The 19,892-nt window shown below is 44.4% G+C and overlaps 1 protein-coding gene across 1 annotated transcript in view; it reads left to right on the top strand.

The window, feature by feature from the left end:
• The first annotated feature begins 7,377 nt into the window (after positions 1 to 7,377).
• ddx21 (DEAD (Asp-Glu-Ala-Asp) box helicase 21) overlaps positions 7,378 to 19,892 on the top strand; it is a 34,106-nt gene continuing 21,591 nt past the window's right edge. The window contains exons 1-5 of the mRNA XM_048550781.2: positions 7,378 to 7,563; positions 7,783 to 8,052; positions 9,289 to 9,364; positions 12,015 to 12,193; positions 13,441 to 13,558. Of these exons, the coding sequence (XP_048406738.2) occupies positions 7,474 to 7,563; positions 7,783 to 8,052; positions 9,289 to 9,364; positions 12,015 to 12,193; positions 13,441 to 13,558 (733 nt within the window). The 5' untranslated portion in view covers positions 7,378 to 7,473. The remainder of the gene's footprint in view (positions 7,564 to 7,782; positions 8,053 to 9,288; positions 9,365 to 12,014; positions 12,194 to 13,440; positions 13,559 to 19,892) is intronic.

The raw sequence follows: 19,892 nt of genomic DNA, 5'->3' as shown, positions 1-19,892 counted from the left end.
ATGGAGTTCAATGCAGATAAATGTGAGGTGATTCATTTTTGGAAGAATAATAGGAAGGCAGAATATTGGGTCAATGGAAAGGTTCTTGATAGTGTAGACGTGCAGAGGGATCTTGGTGTCTGTACATGGATCCCTGAAAGTTGCCACGCAGGTTGATAGTGCTGCTAATGAGACTTACGGTGTTTAAGGTTTAATTGGTAGAGGGATTGAGTTTTGGAGCCGTAATGTCATGCTGCAACTGTACAAAACGCTAGTGCGTCCTCAGTTGGAATATTGCATACAGTTCTGGTCACCCCATTGCAGGAAAGATGTGGAAGCATTGGAAAAGGTGCAGAGGATATTTACCAGGATGTTGCCTGGCCTGGAACGCAGGCCCTATGAAGAAAGGTTGAGAGACTTGGGTCTGTTCTCATTGGAGAGAAGAAGGCTAAGAGGGGATTTAGTAGAGACATACAAGATGATCAGAGAATTAGATAGGGTGGACAGTGAGAATCTTTTTACTAGGATGATGACGTTGGTTTGTACGAGGGGCATTGCTTCAAATTGAGGGGCGATAGATTTAAGACAGATGTCAGAGGGAGGTTCCTTACTCAGAGAGTGGTAAGGGTATGGAATGCCCTGCCTGCCAATGTAGTTAACTCAGCCACATTAGGGGCATTTAAAAAGTCCTTGGATAAGCATATGGATGATGATGGGATAGTGTAGGGGGATGGGCTTAGATTAGTTCACAGGTTGGCGCAACATTGAGGGCAGTAGGGCCTGTTCTGCGCTGTGTTGTTCTATGTTCTATGAACCCTTCCAACCCTCTCCTGTTATCTAACCAATCTTTTATTCATGCTAACACTTCTTTGTTATTTGTTCTAGTGATCCACTTACACTCTGGTGTCCTCATGCTATGTAGCAACTTCTGATGTGGTATCTTATGTCTAGAGGCAGCATATGTTAATGTGATTCTTAACAAATATTTTAAATTTGTCTTCACAAATTGGGTCAATACAGACATTGCAGTCAATGACGGGGTGTGTGAAGTATTGGATCGGATTAACATAGGGAAAGAAGAAGTATTAATGGGTTTCCATTTATTAACTATCCCTGAAACCAGACAGGAAATAATGGAATATCTGACCATTATTATCCAATTATTGCTGAATACCTGTCTGATAATGCAAGACTGGAGGATTGCTGATGTTGAATCCTTGTTTAAAAATGGAGCCAGGAATAGAACAAGCCCATAAGTCTAATTTTGGTTGTGGGAAAATTAAAGGAATCAATTATGAGAGACATGGTGAATTTTCACTTAGAAAAGCATGGATTAATCAATAACCTTCAGGTACAGTATAACCTGCCCTGTCCCAGAGACAATGGTGAAGCCAGAGTAAGAATACCCAACTGGTGGACAGCCAACTTCAGTGCAGTAAGAACAGAGCTAGTCCAGATAAATTGGTACAAAATGTTTTTGAGAAAACAGTAGTTGAACAATGAGTTACCTTCAAAGAGGAGGTGGTTTGGGAACATTCAAGGTATGTTCTATCAAAAGGGAAAAAAAGGACAAAACAAATCCACAGGGATAATGGGAACTGCAGATTCTGGAGAAGCCAAGACAGCAAAGTGTGGAGCTGGATGAACACAGCAGGCCAAGCAGCGTCTCAGGAGCACAAAAGCTGACGTTTCGCGCCTAGACCCTTCATCAGAAAAGGGGCAAGGGGAGAGGATTCTGAAATAAATAGGGAGAGAGGGGGAGGCAGATCGAAGATGGATAGTGGAAAAGATAGGTGGAGAGGAGACAGACAAGTTAAAGGGGTGGGGATGGAGCTTGTAGAGGTGAGTATAGGTGGGGAGGTAGGGAGGGGGTAGGTCAGTCCAGGGAGGACAGACAGGTCACAGGGACGGGATGAGGTTAGTAGATAGGAAATGGGGGTGCGGCTCGAGGGGGGAGGATGGGATAGGTGTGAGGAAGAACAGGTTAGAGAGGCGGGGGCGAGCTCGGCAGGTTTTGGGATGCAGTGGGGGGAGGGGAGATTTTGAAGATTGAAATCCAATTGACACCATTGGGCTGCAGGGTTCCCAAGCGGAATATGAGTTGCTGTTAAGGTAAGCTGAGCCTGACGTCTATGGTGGGGAAGCTGCTGGAGAAGATACTGAGGGATAGGATCTATTTACATTTGGAAGAAAATGGGCTTATTAGTGATAGGCAGCATGGTTTTGTACAGGGAAGGTCATGTCTTACCAACTTAAAAGAATTCTTTGAGGATGTGACAAAGTTGATAGATGAGGGAAGGGCTGTGGATGTTATATACATGGACTTCAGTAAGGCATTTGATAAGATTCCCCATGGTAGGCTGATGGAGAAGGTGAAGTCACATGGGTCCAGGATGTACTAGCAAGATGGATAGAGAACTGGCTGGGCACCAGGGGACAGAAAGTTGTAGTGGAAGGAAGTTTCTCAAAATGGAGAACTGTGACCAATGGTGTTCCACAGGGATCCGTGTTGGGACCACTGTTGTTTGTGATATACATAAATGAGTTGAAGGAAGGTATAGTTGGTCTAATTAGCATGCTTGCAGATGATACTAAGATTGGTGGAGTAGCAGATAGTGAAAGGGACTGGAGAATGCAGCAGAACATTGATAGATTGGAGAGTTGGGCAGAGAAATGGTAGATGTAGTTCAAACCAGGCAAATGCAAGGTGAGACATTTTGGAAGATCCAATTGAAGAGCGAACTATACAGTAAATGGAAAAGTCCTGGAGAAAATTGATGCACAGAGAGATCTGTGTTCAGGACCATTGTATCCTGAAGGTGGCAACGCAGATCAATAGAGTGATCTTTAGAGTGGTCTCAGAGGGGCACTAATACCCTGGGTGGGAAATTTGCTAGTGCTATTCAGATGGATTTAAACTAGCTCAGAAGGGGGATGGGAAACTGAGGTGTAGTTCTAGTACACAGGAGGATGAGTGTAGGGAGGACATGGTCAGGACCTCACTGTCACAGAAGCGTGCTGGCAGACAGCAAGCTGGGTTGAAGTGTGTCTACTTTAACGCCAGGAGTATCCGGAATAAGGTAGGTGTGCTTTTAGCTTGGATAGGTACCTGGGACTTCGATGTTGTGGCCATTTCGGAGACATGGATAGAGCAGGGTCAGGAATGGATGTTGCAGGTTCCAGGGTTTAGATCTTTCATTAAGATCAGGGAAGGTGGTAAAAGAGGGGGAGGTGTGGCTTTGTTAGTCAAGGACAGTATAATGGTGGCTGAAAGAACTTTTGATGAGGACTCGTCTACTGAGGTGGTATGGGCTGAGGTCAGAAACAGGACAGGAGAGGTAACACTGCTGGGAGTTTTTTTATAGGCCCCCGCAAAGTTCCAGGGATGTGGAGGAGAGGATTGGCAAAACAATTCTGGGCAGGAGTGAAAAGAACAGGGTGGTCATTATTAGAGACTTTAACTTCCCTAACACTGACTGGAAATGCTATAACTCTAGTACATCAGATGGATCAGTTTTTGTCCAATGTGTGCAGGAGGGTTTCCTGACTCAGTATGTCGAAGGGCCGACAAGAGGGGAGGCCACACTGGATCTGGTACTTGGCAATGAACCAGGCCAGGTGTTTGATTTAGTGGTAGGTGAGCACTTTGGAGAGAGTGACCATAATTCGGTTATGTTTACTTTAGCAATGGAAAGGGATAGGAACATGCCACAGGGCAAGAGTTATAGATAGAGGAAGGGCAATTATAATGTGATTAGAAAAGACTTAGGAGGCATAGAATGGGTTAACAAGATGCAGGGGATGGGGACAATCGAAATGTGGAGCTGGTTTAAGGAACAGATATTGCGTGTCCTTGATAGGTATGTCCCTGTCAGGCAGGGAGGAAGCGATAATAAGGGAACCGTGGTTTACTGAAGAAATTGTATCTCTTGTTAAACGGACGAGGGAGGCTTATGTGACGATGAGACGAGATGGTTCAGATGAGGTGATGGAGAGTTACAGATTAGCTAGGAAGGATTTAAAGAGAGAGTTAAGAGCAAGGAGAGGACATGAGCAGACATTGGCAGGTAGAATAAAGGAGAACCCTAAAGCTTTCTGTAGGTATGTGAGGAATAAGAGGATGACGAGGGTAGGAATAGGGCCAGTCAACGACAGAAGTGGGAAGTAGTGTGTGGACATTGTGGAGATTGGAGAGGTGCTAAATAAATATTTCTCATCTGTTTTCACTGAGGATCAGGAGAACATTGTAGAAGACATGACTTATTACGGGCTACTAGAATTGAAAGGATTAAGGTTATTAAGGAGGAGGTGTTATCAATTCTAGAAGGTGTGAAGGTAGATAAATCCCCTGGGCCAGATGGGATTTTTCCGAGGATTGTCTGGGAAGCTAGGGAGGAGGTGGCGGAGCCTTTGGCCTTGATCTTTGAGTTGTCATTGTCTACAGATTTAGTACCAGAGGACTGGAGGATTGCAAATGTTGTGCCCTTGTTCAAGAAGGACAGTAGGGATGACCCAAGTAATTATAGACCTGTGAGCCTTACGTCTGTTGTCGGAAAAGTTTTGGAAAGAATTATAAGAGATAGGATTTATAATCATCTAGCAAGCAGCAATTTGATTGGAGATAGTCAGCATGGATTCGTCATGGGCAGATCGTGTCTCACAAACCGCACTGAATTTTTTGAGAAGGTGTCCAAACATGTGGATGAGGGAAGGGCAGTTGACGTGGTGTTCATGGTCTTCAGTAAAGCCTTTGATGAGTTTCCACATGGTAGGCTATTGGAGAAAATACAGAGGCACAGGATTGAGGGAGATTTAGCAGTTTGGATTAGAAACTGGCTTTCTGTAAGAAGGGAACGAGTGGTGGTTGATGGAAAATATTCAGCCTGGAGTCAGGTCACTAGTGGTGTGCCTCAAGGATCTGTTTTGGGACAACTGCTGTTTGTCACTTTTGTAAATGACTTGGACACAGGCATAGGTGGATGGGTTAGTAAGTTTGCAGATGACACTAAAGTCGGTGGAGTGGTGGACAGTGTGGAAGAATGTTGCAGGTTGCAGGGAGACTTGGATAAACTGTAGAATTGGGCCGAAAAGTAGCAAATAGAGTTTAATATGGATAAATGTGAGGTGATTCACTTTGGGAGGAATAACAGGAAGGCAGAATACCAGGTCAATGGAAAGATCCTTGGTCGTGTGGATGTGCAGAGGGATCTTGGTGTCCATGTACATAGATCCCTGAAAGTTGCCACCCAGGTTGATAGTGCTGTTAAAAAGGCTTACGGTGTTTCAGGTTTTATTGGTAGAGGGATTGAGTTCTGGAGCCGTGATGTCATGCTCCAACTGTACAAAACACTACTACGGCCTCATTTGGAATACTGCATGCAGTTCTGGTCGCCCAATTACAGGAAGGATGTGGAAGCATTGGATAGGTATAGAGGAGATTTACCAGGATGTTGCCTGGCCTGGAACGCAGGCCCTATGAAGAAAGGCTGAGGGACTTGGGTCTGTTCTCACTAGAGAGAAGGAAGCTAAGAGGGGATTTAATAGAGATGTACAAGATGATCAGAGGATTAGATGGGGTGGACAGTGAGAGTCTTTTTCTAAGGATGATGACTTCAGCTTGTACAAGGGGGCATAGCTACAAATTGAGGGGTGATAGATTTAAGACAGATGTCAGAGGCAGGTTCTTTACTCAGAGAGTGGTCAGGGCGTGGAATGCCCTGCCTGCCAATGTAGTTAACTTTGCCACATTAGGAGCATTTAAACAGTCCTTGGATAAGCATATGGATGATGATGGGATAGTATCGGGGGAGGGGCTTGAATTAGTTCACAGGTCAGAGCAACATCAAGGGCCGAAGGGCCTGTTCTGCGCTGTATTGTTCAATGTTTTATGAAGGCATACGGCATACTTTCATTCATCGGACGGGGCTTTGAGTACAAGAGTTCGCAGGTTATGTTACAGTTGTAGAGGACTTAGGTTTGACCACATTTGGAATACTGCGTACAGTTTTGGTTGCCTCATTACCAAAAGGATGTGGATGCTTTGGCGAGGGTGCAGAGGAGGTACACCAGGATGTTGCCTAGTGTGGAGGGCACTAGCTATGAGGAGAGGTTGAGTAGATTAGGATTATTCACATTAGAAAGATGGAAGTTGAGGAGGGACCTGATTGAGGTCTGCAAAATCATGAGTGGTATGGACAGGTTGGATAGCATGAAGCTTTTCCCCTCCAGAGTGGGGGAATCAGTTACTCCGGGTCACGACTTCAAGGTGTGAGGGGAAGTGTTTAAAGGACATAGCATGGAAAGGTCTCTACACAGAGGGTGGTGGGTGCGTGGAACGCATTGCCAGCGGAGGTGGTAGATACAGGCACGATAGCATAATTTAAGATGTATCTAAACAGACACATGAATGGGCAGGGAGCAGAGGGATACAGATCCTTGGAACATAGGCGACAGGTTTAGATTGAGGATCTGGACTGGCACAGGCTTGGAGGCCTGAAGGGCCTGTTCCTGTGCTGTAATTTTTTTTGTGCTTAGCTCTACCTTGAACCTATGCCCTCTAATTTTGGATTCCCCCACCGCAGGTAAAAGGCCTTGACTATTCACCGTATCCATGCCCCTTATGGCTTTATAAATCTCTCTAAGGTCACCTCTCAGCCTCTGACGCTCCAGGGAAGTAAGCCCCAGGTTACTAAGACCTCCATATTACTCAAACCCTCCAGTCCCTGCAATTTCTTTGTAAATCTTCTGCACTCTCTCAAGTTTAACAATATCTTTCGTCTACAAGATCAAGCAGAATTGTATGCAATATTCTAAAAGTGGCCACACCAACATGACGTTCCAACTCCTATAGTCAAATGTTCTGACCAATTAAGGTAAAATTACACAGTGTTCCTTTTGTGTACAATAGTCGCTTTTATATCTGGGGATACTGTGTTTGTGTATACTTAAGGCTGAGACAGATTCTTGATCAGCAAGAGAGGGCAACAGAGTGGATATGAGGAATGTCAGTTGAATCAGCCACCGTCTTATTCAATGGTGGAGCAGGCTCAAAGGGCCAAAACACCGTTCCAGTGATTTGTTTTGTGACTTATTTCGGCTAAGAATACAGTCTTGCACATGCTCGGTACAATATTTTAGCCTGTACGTTGCTTTTTCCAACCAAAAAAGTCTAGGAAAACCTAATTGTGGTTTGACATGTGTTTCTATGGGAAACTATGCTTCGCTCAAACTCGTGGTTTCCCGCACCTGCAAGCGAGAACTTACTGTAACTGACGGGCTGGAGCGACCCTGCAGTACTGGATTGAGCTGGAGTGGCGCTGTCTCCGGAGGAATTGGGTTCCGACCATGCAATACTGGAGTAAACTGGAGGGGCGCTGTCTCCGGAGGCCTCAGCCTCTACGCCGTGGGTTGAAGCTGCGATCGAACCCCCTCTTTCCGGCCGGTGCCGCTCCGTCCGGTCACTCGGAACCGCGTGTCCTGCTGTAGTTTCGAGAAATGCCGGCTCGACTCAGCCTTCAGTCCGAGGACCCGGAGCCCACGATGGAAGCCGAGTCCGTCAACAGGAAATCACACAAGAAAAGCAAGGTGTGGGTGGCGGCGGACCCCACCATAAGACCCTGGTCTCTTGTGTAGGCCCAGGCCTGGGACCTGGAGTAGATTGTCCCGTTCCGGGACAACGTGGGACCCAGCGCCCATTTTGTATCCGGATGGTGCTGGGGTTGGAGGGTCTGGCTGGGGGACAGTGGGGCATTACCGGTGTCAGAGTCGTCTTTCTGCTTCTTACCTTCTGCTGTTTAATTACAGAAAGAGAAAGAGAAAAGGAAACACTCAGAGAAAAGCGAGGACAAAAAGGCCACGTCCTGGGAGAATGGCGAGTTGAACGAAGACGCGACAGGGGAAAGCGAACTAAAGCCCCCGAAAGCAAAGAGACACCGGAGTGAAGATAATGACGGCAGGGATGACAGGAAGGGTCATAGAACCGAGAAAAACGGGGTGATCAAAGAGTCCAAGCAGAAAACGGCCCCACGTTCCAGCGATGATTCTAGTCAATATTCGGAGGGTGAGATCGAGGAGGTGAGACTGTCCACCGGGGACAACGTTTCCTTCAAAAGTCAGTCCCACACCAGCTGGTGTGGTGGCATTGAGCGCTCAGAATTGTTCACTCGTGCCTGCACATTTGTCATCGTGACACACTTCATGTTGAGTGAGGGGTGGGTGTCGTTTCCCTGTGTCCTTGGAAGAGAGGGTCGTGAAATTTGACATGTGGAGTTGCGTGTTGTCCGGGAAAAGTTGGGGGTGAGGAGGCCCTCTCCCGCGTCCCCGGGGCAATGTGCGCTTGATTTAAAGGGCATTGGTGACTAGTGTTCCAAAAGTTGAATCCGAAACCCGTTGAAAGCCTTAAAGAAGGCGGACCTCCATGATAATTGGCACCGTGGGTCAGGCATTTGGATGAGGGGCAGTTGGTAGTGATGTGATGACATCCCTAGAATGCATTCAGAAGAGTCTGGAACCCAGTGGGTCTCCAGTTATTGAGGATGGCAGTTGCAAGCTACAGACCTTTGTTTCAATAACATTTTACTTCTACTTTAAAAAATACCTAGCAAAGTTTTGCTTGTCTCAAGATCCCAGCTGGAATCTTTGCTTTCATGCAACTGTATAATGACTGGTGCTAAGACCATCTTCCATTTAACAACTTTCTTTATTTTCATTTAAAGACTCAGACCTATTTGTTTCTTTGCTGCCTGGTCTGCTGTGTTCCTCCCGCTCCACACTATGTTATCTCTGATTCCAGCATCTGCAGTTCTTATTATCTCTCAGAAAGCATGCAGTCTTTCAGAAAGAAGTTTTTGAACTGTACAGCATAAGTGAATTTGCCTTCCATAATCCTGATTGGTGCTTCACCAATGGGCATCATCTGATGACCCCATCAAGGGCAGTTTGAAGTTGCTGGCAGTCTTCATGCAGGGTCTGAATCCTTCCTGGCTCCAATTCCGGTGAGAGGGATTACTTTGCATCCGCGAGTGGTGTGGGTCAGTGAGTTGGCATCTTTCCAATTCTTCAGGTGTAGTGCAGTACCAGATATTACATTTTCCTGGGGGAGGGCGGGGAAGAGGTCACCAATGGTAGATTGAACGCAGTGGGCAGACAAAAGATGACAAGGAACTGGTCAGGACACGGGGGTGAAAGGACTTGGTGGGGCGGATTCGAAATGAAACTAACCTCACCAAACCAGGGTACCTGGTCACCAATGTCCCGAATATCTTTTAACCAGTAATGGTGAAGTACTTGCAATAGTTTGATGTTTTATAGGAACTGACTCCAGAACAGAAAGAAGGGGCCTTTTCAAACTTCAGGATTTCTCAAGAAACAATTGAACTGCTGAAGGGTATGTGAGATTTTGTTTCCTTTGGAGATTGCACAGATCTCCATGGCTGCTAGTCATCTTTTGTGAGACTGTTTCAGATTCAGTATTTAACAAATGAGAGCTATTTATGTTGTCAACTGTTCAATCTCATTTCCCAATAGTTTTTGCTGCCTGGAATCCCTAAGCTTAATAGTTTCTCAGATTTTATTTCAAAAGGCATAAAGGATATTAAACGTGGCCTTCTCTATGTGCTCACTGGAGTAGGGCCTCTCATAGTCCACTATTTGACGGTGTCCCTGAAACCTATTCATCAGCTGGGATTTGTTATCTGAACTAGTGTTGCAATTGCCAGTTTTCTGCTTTTTAATTGAGACTCACTAGCAATCGGGATCCCTGGTGACTTGTCTCTTTAGCATGTTTGTTCATCAGCACTTTCAGACTGGTTCAGTTTGATTGGTTCTGTTCCAGGTGCTACTTTTCAACCACTAGTCTGATCAATAATTTGTTCCCAAATCCTGCTAATCCAGAAGTGCAGAGTGTTCATTGTTCATTGGATCTTCTGAAGTTCCAATTGCATGCCAAGCTGTGACAATTGTAAAGAATTGTCACTGCAGCATGGGATAAAATGGCTCTAGCAATCTTGGGAATTTACCTTTAAGTTTTTCATGGACACACACAGTCTTGACTGATCTGTTTGCCTGCGTTGCTTAGGAAACACCACTAAAATTAAGCAAGAACAATGCAAAGATTTTGAGGGCGTTGTTATATAGTTTTGCTGATTGAGAATATATGTTTCAGGATGTGGTGAGTGTACAATAGGTTGATTCAGCTGAGGCAATGTTGCTGGAGTTGGGTATTTTAATTTTGGATCGACTTGGAGAAGCCATACAGCTCAAATAAAATCCTAGAGCATACAGCACAGAGTTGGCCATTGGACAAATATGCCTGCACAGACATTTTGACAGAAGTGCTGCATTGATCCTATTCCCTTTGTCTATTCATGGACCTATGCAGTCTTTTTCCACTTGTCCCATGTGTCCATTTCTTTTTAAAAGTTTCTTTTTTAGCTGCCTCAACCACTCTTTCAGGAACACATTCCAGATTGTAATTCGTGAATGTAATTTTGTTAGGTAAGGCATAGTGGTAATTTCACTGGCATCTTTTATTTTAGTTTGTCAGAAGTTTCTTACTTAGAGCATTGCTGGAAGCTGTTCCTTCAGGTAAAGGACTTCACAGCAACAGTGGTATGATCTGGAAACTGGTAGGGCTGTTGTCATTCATATCTTTTGATGCTAGAAAACCCTGCTTCAAGCCCTACCTGCTCCTCAGGTGTGTAGTACCATCTCTGAACAGGTTAATTAGAAAATGCCTATAACCTGGAAACTTGAGCTGGGCCAGACAGCAGTGCTGATGTCAAAGAGCACTTCTTTAGCGCACAGGGTCATTGAAATCAGAACTTGAATTTCCGGGATAACTGGGGTTAGTTTAACAATTCCAGAGCTTGAAGATAACAGATTTCTGTTAGGTAAGGGTGTAAAGGACATGGGGCAAAGGTAAATAAAGGCAGTCAGAACCCAGATCTCTGATCGATTCAAGTGGCTGAATTAATTCCTATTCCTAATGTATTTTACCACCAGTGACATAATATTTGAAACAGTCAGCCCTTTCCGCATTACAAGGGCCTCTGACTTAACGAGAGTCTGACTCATGAACCCTTGTACTTACAAATGTGATCCTATGCAGAGGTGTAATTTTAAAGATCCACAAGATGAACGTTCTTTGGACTTAAGTAAGACAATATTAAGTAGCTTAATAAAATGTGAGGCTGGATGAACACAGCAGGCCAAGCAGCATCTCAGGAGCACAAAAGCTGACGTTTCGGGCCTAGACCCTTCTTCAGAGAGGGGGATGGGGTGAGGGTTCTGGAATAAATAGGGAGAGAGGGGGAGGCGGACCGAAGATGGAGAGAAAAGAAGATAGGTGGAGAGAGTATAGGTGGGGAGGTAGGGAGGGGATAGGACCTATCTTGGCCTGCTGTGTTCAACCAGCCTCACACTTTATTATCTTGGATTCTCCAGCATCTGCAGTTCCCATTATCTCTAATATTGTCTTAGTGTTGTGTTCTGACTTGTACACAAATCAATGTATAAATGTAAACTGGGACTGTCTGTACCCAAAATTTCTTTGGTAAATAACAGCTGTGGTTTAGGAGTAGACTGACCTTCAATACTGTAAGATAGATTTACACGAGATATAAAGATTAAGCCAGGGTGAATAAGAATTGAGCAAGATTACTTCCTATGGTGCAGGTGGTTTTCCCAGCTAGTAGCACTTGCCTTACCAACATTTTTAGGGGGAGTGTGGGTCACATTTTGTTGCACGAGGCAGCAGCCTGCAATTGGCACAATAAAGCCCCTTCTTTCTTGTGTCCTTTGTTTTGCCAGTTTTGAAATGTGCAGTTCTGAAGAAGGGTAACCTTCAGACCTTCACCAAAACGTTAGCTCTGATTTTTTTTCACAGATGCAGCCAGACCTACTGAGCTTTTCCACCAACTTCAGTTCTTGTTCCTGATTTACAGCATCTGCAGTTCTTGGAGTTTTTGTTTTGAAATGTGCGTGTTGGTGCACTGTTCTTTCTAATCTGTCACATTCTTTTGGTTCACTGTCTGCAGAACGAGGAGTGACCTACTTGTTTCCAATACAAGCACGAACATTCAACTATATCTACGAAGGGAATGACTGCGTGGCACAGGCCAGGACTGGCACTGGCAAAACCTTCTCCTTCGCAATCCCTTTGGTGGAAAAGCTGCAGTCAGAGGCTGTTGACCGGAAGAGAAATCGCCCTCCGAAGGTAAAAGAACCTGCAGCCAGATTGCTGCTGGGACATAAAATTGAAAAGCAGCTTTAGTTCCTCTAATAAGATGTGGCATTCTCCTACTCTGCACTTGGTGAACACTGGGATACAAGCTCACTGGGTTCACATTTGGAGAATGATGCTCAAAATGAGAAATATTGACACTGTTCAGTGCCTCACTCGGAAGGTCACATGTCTGGGCTCTGGGTTTCTTGGGTTCGTTTACAGTGAACGGCCGTATGGTTGGATCTCCAGCATAATCCCCCAATTTTTTGAAGTTTGTGTTTGTAGTAAATAGGGTAGTTAAAAAGGCAAATAGCACACTTGCCTTCATTGCTCAGTCCTTTAAGTATAGGAGTTGGGAAGTCATGCTGAGGTTGTTTGGGATGCTGGTGAGGTCTTTTTTGGAGTACTCTGCCCAGTTATAGGAAAGATATTAAGTTAGAGTGGGTTCTGAAGAGATTTACCAGAATGTTGTCAGGTATGGAAGGTTTGGGCTATGAAGATGGGCTGGACCATCCTTCATTGGAATATAGGAGATTGAGAGGTGATCTTAGAGGTTTTTAAAATCATGAAGGGTAAAAATACGGTTATTGGTAGATGTCTTTTCCCTAGAATTTCAAGTTTGAGGATATATTTTTAAGTTGAGAGAAGAGAGGTTTAAAAAGGTCACAGTGATTTTTTTAAAAGAGGTTGGTATGCATGTGGAATGAACTTACTGAGGACGTGGTAGATGCAGATACAGTTAGTGTTTAACAGACGTTTGGTTAAGTATTTTAATAAGAAATGTTTGGAGTGATATGGGCCAAGTGCTGGCAGGTGGGATGAGTTTAGTTTTAGATTGTTTGGCATGAACTGGTTGGACTGAAGGGTCTGTTTCTGTGTCGTTTGACTCTATGACTGGAGCAGCTGACTATACTACCATCACTGGATGTGCTGATGAGTGAATACTGACCACCTAGTCTGAAGTTTGAGCGTCTGCAAGTGGCTATGGAGCACATCCCTGCTGGGTTCCTTGCCAAGGTCACAAACAGATTCCTAATGGCCGGAATCAATAGCTGGCTGGTTGGCAGCCTTGCATTACCAGACTGGGCTGGAGTTGCCACCTCACTGACTCTGTTGGTAGGATGGCGCACAGAGTTCCTTTACTAGCTGAATGGGCCGATCTGGCAAATTCATGATCGGTTTTACAGGTGCCAGTCTTACATCACGTTTTTTAATTCTTCCTTCACTTTCCTTCCAAGGTCCTAGTGCTTGCTCCAACAAGGGAGCTGGCGATTCAAGTAGCGAAAGATTTCAAGGATGTAACCAAGAAGCTCATGGTCTCTTGTTTTTATGGCGGAACAGCATACGTTGGACAAAGTGAGTGCTCAGTATTCAGAATAATACTTTCACCGTCTAACAATTCATACAATGTGCCTTGTTCTTCTGTGAGCTGCTTTGGTATGCTGTTTGTCAAAATTGATCAAGAACAAAGTTGCTGGAAAAGCTCAACAGGTCTGGCAGCATCTGTGAAGGGAAAAAACAGTTACCGTTTCGAGTCTGGTACCCATTCCTCAACAGGTGGTGGCTGGGAAAACATCAGTTTATATCAGAAAAATGGGAGGTGGGTGGGGTAGGGAGAAAAAGATAGGAAAGAGCCCAAAGAGTGAGAGAGAGAGAGACAGTTGAACAGACAAAGGAGTTGCTAATGATCAGGCTGAGAGGGTGAACAGTTGTTAATGGGGACTGTTAGTGATTAACAACAGCAGGTGTGTAATGGCAAGCTATGTGGTAACAAGGTCTGGTGTCTGCGACAGGGAGCTGGGACATGGGAGAGTTTAGGCCCTAAAATTATTGAACTCAGTATTGAGTCTCCGGTGAGCTGTAGGGTCCCCAAGCGGAAAATGAGATGTTGTTCCTCCAGCTTGCGTTCAGCTGTGCTGGAGTGCTGCAGCAAGCCAGAGACAGATGTTGGCCGGGGAATAGGGTGGTACATTGAAGTGGCAGGCAACAGGGTCTTTTTAGTGAAGCAATTGCCAAGTCTACGCTTTGTTTTCCCAGTGTAGAGGAGATTACAGTGCAGTCGATGTGGTAAACATGGATTTAAGTAAGGTGTTTGATAAGGTTCCCCATGGTAGGCTCATGCAGAAAATAAGGAGGCATGGGATAGGGGAAATGTGGCAGATTGGATTCAGAATTGGTTGACCCTTAGAAGACAAAGGGTGTTAGTGGACGGAAAATATTTAACACGATGCTCGGTTACGAGTGGTGTATTGCAAGAATCAGTTCTGGGTCCTCTTCTACTTGTGATTTTTTTGTAAATGATTTGGATATAGGAGTGGAAGGGTAGTTTAGTAAGTTCATAGATGATACGAATGTGGGTCAAGTTGTGGATAGTGCAGAGGGCTGTTCTAGGCTATAAAGGGTCATTGATAGGATGCAGAGCTGGGCTGAGAAGTGGCAGATGAAGTTTAACCCTGAAAAGTGTGAGGTAATTCATTTTGGAAGGACAAACTTGAAAGCAGAATACAAGGTTAATGGAATGATTCTCGGCTGTGTGGAGGAGCAGAGGGATCTTGGGGTTCGTGTCCACAGTTTTCTGAAAGCTGCCACCCAGATGGGTAGAGTTGTTAAGAAGGCATGTGGTGTGTTAACTTTCATTAATAGACGGATTGAGTTTGAGAGTTGTGAAGTTATGCGCCAGCTATACAAAAGCCTGGTTCGGCCACATCTGGAGTATTGTGTCCAGTTCTGGTCACTTCATTACAGAAAAGCTGTGGAAGCGTTCGAAAAGGTGCAGAGGAGATTTACCAGGATATTACCTGGAATGGAGGGAAGGTCTTATGAGGAAAGGTTGAGGGAGCTACGGCTTTTCTCTTGATGAAGGATGAGAGGTGACTTGATAGAGGTGTACAAAATGATCAGAGGTATAGATAGAGTAGACAGCCAGAGACTTTTTCCTAGGGTTTAGGTAGCTATTATGAGGGGGCATAGTTTTAAAGTGAGTGGAGGTAGACATAGGGGAGACGTCAGAAGTAAGTTCTTTACTCAGGGAGTGGTAAGGGTGTTGAATGCATTTCCGGAGAATATAGTGGAGTCGGCCTTGTTAGGGGCATTTAAGTGGCTATTAGATAGGCATATGAATGATAGTATAAGGTAGGGGCGGAGGTTAGATAGTCCTTAGGTTTAGGATAAAGGTTGGGCATATTATTGTCTACCGAAGGGCCTGTCCTGTTCTGTGAGACCACATTGTGAGCAGTGAATGCAGTAGACTAGATTCTGGGAAGCGCAGGTGAAGTGTTGCTTCACCTGGAAGATATGTTTGGCCCTTGGGTACTTGGGAGGCAGTAAATGGGCAGGTGTTGCACTTTTGCTGGCTACAGGGGAAGGTGCTTTAGGACTGTGGGGAGGCGTTGGGGGTGAAGGAAGTGTGGATCAGGGCTTCCCGGAGGGAACAGTCCCTGCGGAGGACGAATTAAGGGAGGGGATGGGAGGGAATATCTGTCTATATGGGGGAAATGAAGTGTAGACTTGGGCGACTGTTTCGCAGAACATCTATGTTCTGCTTGTAGAAAAGACCCAGAACTACCTGTTGCCTGCTGCTTCAACACACCATCCTGCTCCCAGGCCAACATCTCCATCTCTGGCTTGCTGCAGTGTTACAGCGGTGCCCAACACAAGCTGGAAACAACACCTCATTTTCCGCCTGGGGACCCAACAGCCCACCGGACTCAATATTGAGTTCAACAATTTTAGGGCCTAAACTCTCCCATTTCCCAGCCCCCTACCCCACACACCAGACCTTGTTACCACATAACCTGCCATTATACATCCCCTGTTGTTAATCATTAACAGTCCCTATTAACAACTGTTCACCAACTCAGCCTGATCATTATCAACTCCTTTGTCTGTCCAACTGTCTTTCTCTCTCTTTGGGCTCTATCCTATCGTTTACTCCCTACCCCACCCACCTCCCTTTTTCTGATATAAACTGATATTTTCCTAGCCACCGCCAGTTCTAAGGAAGGGTTGCTGGACCCAAAACGTTAACTCTGTTTTTTCCTTCACAGATGCTGCCAGACCTGCTGAGCTTTTCCAGCAACTTTGTTCTTGTTTTGTGATTTACATCATCTGCAGTTTTTTTTCAATAATTACTTTGACAAGATTGATGCTGGTGGACACATTTTCCACAAAACTCTTCTGCAAAGCTCACCAGTGAAGGAGTGGAGCTCCAACAGCAATAACCTATACTTCTGTTCTGCATTTGACAGGCTGTTTTGCAAGAACATCCTCAAACAATTTAAAGTCTATATATATATATATATATATGGAGGCATTTTAACACACACAAACAATACCTGGTCCAGGAAGTAAGTCTTTAGGATTGAGTTAAAGGAGAAAAGAGACTGTGACCGGAGCAGGAGAAAGCCATTTAGACCCTGGTGCTTGTCCCACCATTCGATGAGATCATGGCTGATCTGCCGTCATTATTTTTGTTTTTGTCCCACTTTGCACCAGATGCTATTTACAGGATAGTGTCCCAAACATCTATTCTTTCTGTGTAAAGAGTTCCCTAGTCTCACTTCTGAGAGTTTGAGTATTGATTTCTGCTCCTGGGTCTAAAGTCCCTAAATACCAGAATACTCCAGGTCTGATACCCAAAACTAATCACTGTAAGTCCGGTTATGGTATAACCAGGTCATTGTGTACTTGAAGCACAACTTCTGCCTCTTTGTAAATATACGTTCCAGTAGTACAGTGCACGCCTAAGTGTCTTTAAACACCACTGTTTCTGGCATTTTTCCATTTCCAAAATCCCTTGTTTTATCCTTTTGGGTCTGAAAGTCCATTTTCAGACATTTCAGAATATTTTCTGCAATTTTGTCCGTTCCTTTAAGTGTTTCACTAAATGTCATGATTCCATCTACAGTGCTGCCTTTCTTTATATCATCGTCAAATTTAGATAGGGTGTTCTATCCCATTATCCAGGTCTTGCAAGTGTGATGGTCCCAGTGGACTCCTGTACCATAGGTTTCTGTTATCGAAGTAAGAGGTGAATAATGGAAACCCAATGCAGATCATTGAAGGGAAACTTAGAATTAATGTCTTTGTCTGTCACCCATTTTCGTGACCAGGCCATCTTCAATTCTATCAGCTTCACCTTGAGCTCACAGTCTCATATCAGGGACTTCAGAATGCCTTCAGAAACTCCATTAAATATCATCCTCAGTTGTCAGATACATCTAACCTTTCACATCTATCTGGACAAGTATAAGCCCCAAACACCCTGTTCTCTTATCTGCTGCAGTCACCTTTTATGTGACATTTTATCAGATGCTTTCTGGAAATCTAAACCATATAGACAAGATGAACTAGTTGGGAGCACAAGAGGAGATAGGAGAGGAAACCAGAGAAAACTCCTAAAGTTGAACACAGCAGTGAAGCAGAGAAGGGAAGCCAAGTGTCACCTTTCCATTCCACAATTATCCTGAATACTGAATTATTTTAACAGGTGGTTACAGGAGTCAATAATACTTTGTGGTCCAACCTGATCTGGTAGTCTTCTCACTGAACTAGTTGTCCAAAATAATTTGAACAAGTGGCAGAAATGATTGCGAGTTGGCTTCATGAAAGAAAACAAGAGTGGGAGTAAAGGCCAGCTATTCAGAGTGACAAAGCAGGGTGAGAGTAAAGGCAAATTGTTCACAGTAACAGAAAGCAGAGAGGGACTAAAGGCCGGTTGTCTGGAGTGACTGAAGGTCGAAAGTGGTGTCCCACAGGGATCAGTGCAGGGACCACTGCTGTTCATAACTTGTATCAACCATTTAGAATTTGAATCAAACGCATTTTGAAATTTATGGATGACACCAAATCCTGGGTTAGGCAAGGAAGAATGGACAGTTCTGAGATGGGCTGCAACATGTTAAAGGAGAATGTGTTAGTAAGCAAATAATTAAGGAAATAAGTTTAACATGTGAAATTACACATTTTGGTAGGAAGAATAGGGAGGTCACTTATTGGAAGATACCAGTCCGTGGGGTAGAGAAATGGGTAGAATTACACCAATCCCTAAATAATTCGCAACACTGGTTAACAAGGCAGATGGCACGCTGGAATTTGTTACTTTTTAATGAAATCCCTCTCTAAATAAAGTAATACGAAGCCTGTATTGAAGCTTGGATTAGACTGCTCTGAGAGTACTGTGTGCAGCTCTGAGTTGGGCGGCACGGTGGCTCAGTGGTTAGCACTGCAGCCTCACAGCGCCAGGGACCCGGGTTCAGTTCCAGGCTCGGGTAACTCTCTGTGTGGAGTTTGCACATTCTCCCCGTGTTTGCGTGGGTTTCCTGTGGGTGCTCCAGTTTCCTCCCACAGTCCAAAGATGTGCAGGTTAGGTGGATCGGCCATGCTAAATTGCCCATGGTGTTCAGGGGTGTGTGGGTTATAGGGGGATGTGTTTGCGTGGGATGCTCCAAGCGGCGGTGTGGACTTGTTGGGCCAAAGGGCCTGTTTCCACACTGTAGGGAATCTAATCTATCATATTATTAAAAAGGTCAAGAGAAAGCAATGCAGAGATTTACAAGGATGACACCCAAAATGTGTGGGTTTATACATCAGGAATTTCAGGCCAGCCTTCTTCCTCTTGGAAAAACAAAGGCTCTGGATGACGTAAGAGGGTGTTTAAGTTTCTGAAAAGTTTGGATCGACATGACAGAGAGAACATTTGTGTGTAAGAGCATCAGTAGAGACCATCAAAAGGTAGTCATGAAGAATTCCAATTTGAAAGAACCTCTGTTCCAAGAGAGTAGTGAGAATGTGGTACTTACCAACACATGGAATTTTGGAGGAGTGAACTGTGTATTTAAATGGGAGTATCTAGCTAAGGTAAATATGTTGCGAAATGGGATTGACAAAGTAGATGTAGAGCAGATGTTTCATCCTGTGGGGCAATCTAGAACCAGAGGTCATAATTTAAGAATAACAGCAGATTTAAATCAAATGAGCATTCACTCCTCCAAAAGGGTCATGAATCTGTGGAATTCACTGTCCTAGAATGTGATGAATGCTTAACATTGCGTTGCCTCCCAAAATTTACTCAGTTTTTAAAAAAATTATTAATGGATTGAAGGATTATGAAAAGCAGGTAGGAAAGTGGAGATGAGGTCTAAATGAAACCAGCTATTATCATATTAAATGGCAGAGCAGGCTTGGAGGCTGAATTACTTACTCCTCCTATTCCCTGTGTGTGGGTAAGAAATAGCTGGTTGTGATGGCAGAATTACATAAAAAAATCGAAGAGATGACGCTTGAATGGAGAATCAGCATCAACATGGATTGGCCCACCAATCCAAATGACCTGTTACTGTGCCTTTTTATTTTCTGTAAAATTTGGATGACTTAAACTTAAAAGAAGTAAAGATTATACTGGGGTAACAGTTGAGACCATGGAATTGTTTTATTGGAGACTAAGGTTTCAAACGGAAAAGAGAGAGTGTAAGAGTCATACGTCACGGAAACAGACTCTTCGGTCCAACTCATCCATGCTGACCAGACATCACAATCTGACCTATCGTCCCATTTGCCAGCATTTGGCCCCATATCCCTCTAAACTCTTCCTATTTATATACCCTTCCAGATACCTTTTGAATGTTACAATTGTACCCCCTCCTCCACTTCTGGCAGCTCATTCTCTATATGTGCATTTCCCTCTGCATGA

Source organism: Stegostoma tigrinum, chromosome 20 (genome assembly GCF_030684315.1).
Source record: "Stegostoma tigrinum isolate sSteTig4 chromosome 20, sSteTig4.hap1, whole genome shotgun sequence".
Taxonomy (NCBI): Eukaryota; Metazoa; Chordata; class Chondrichthyes; order Orectolobiformes; family Stegostomatidae; genus Stegostoma; species Stegostoma tigrinum.
Note: the sequence above shows the minus strand (reverse complement) of the source record. Positions and strands in the feature narration are given on the sequence as shown.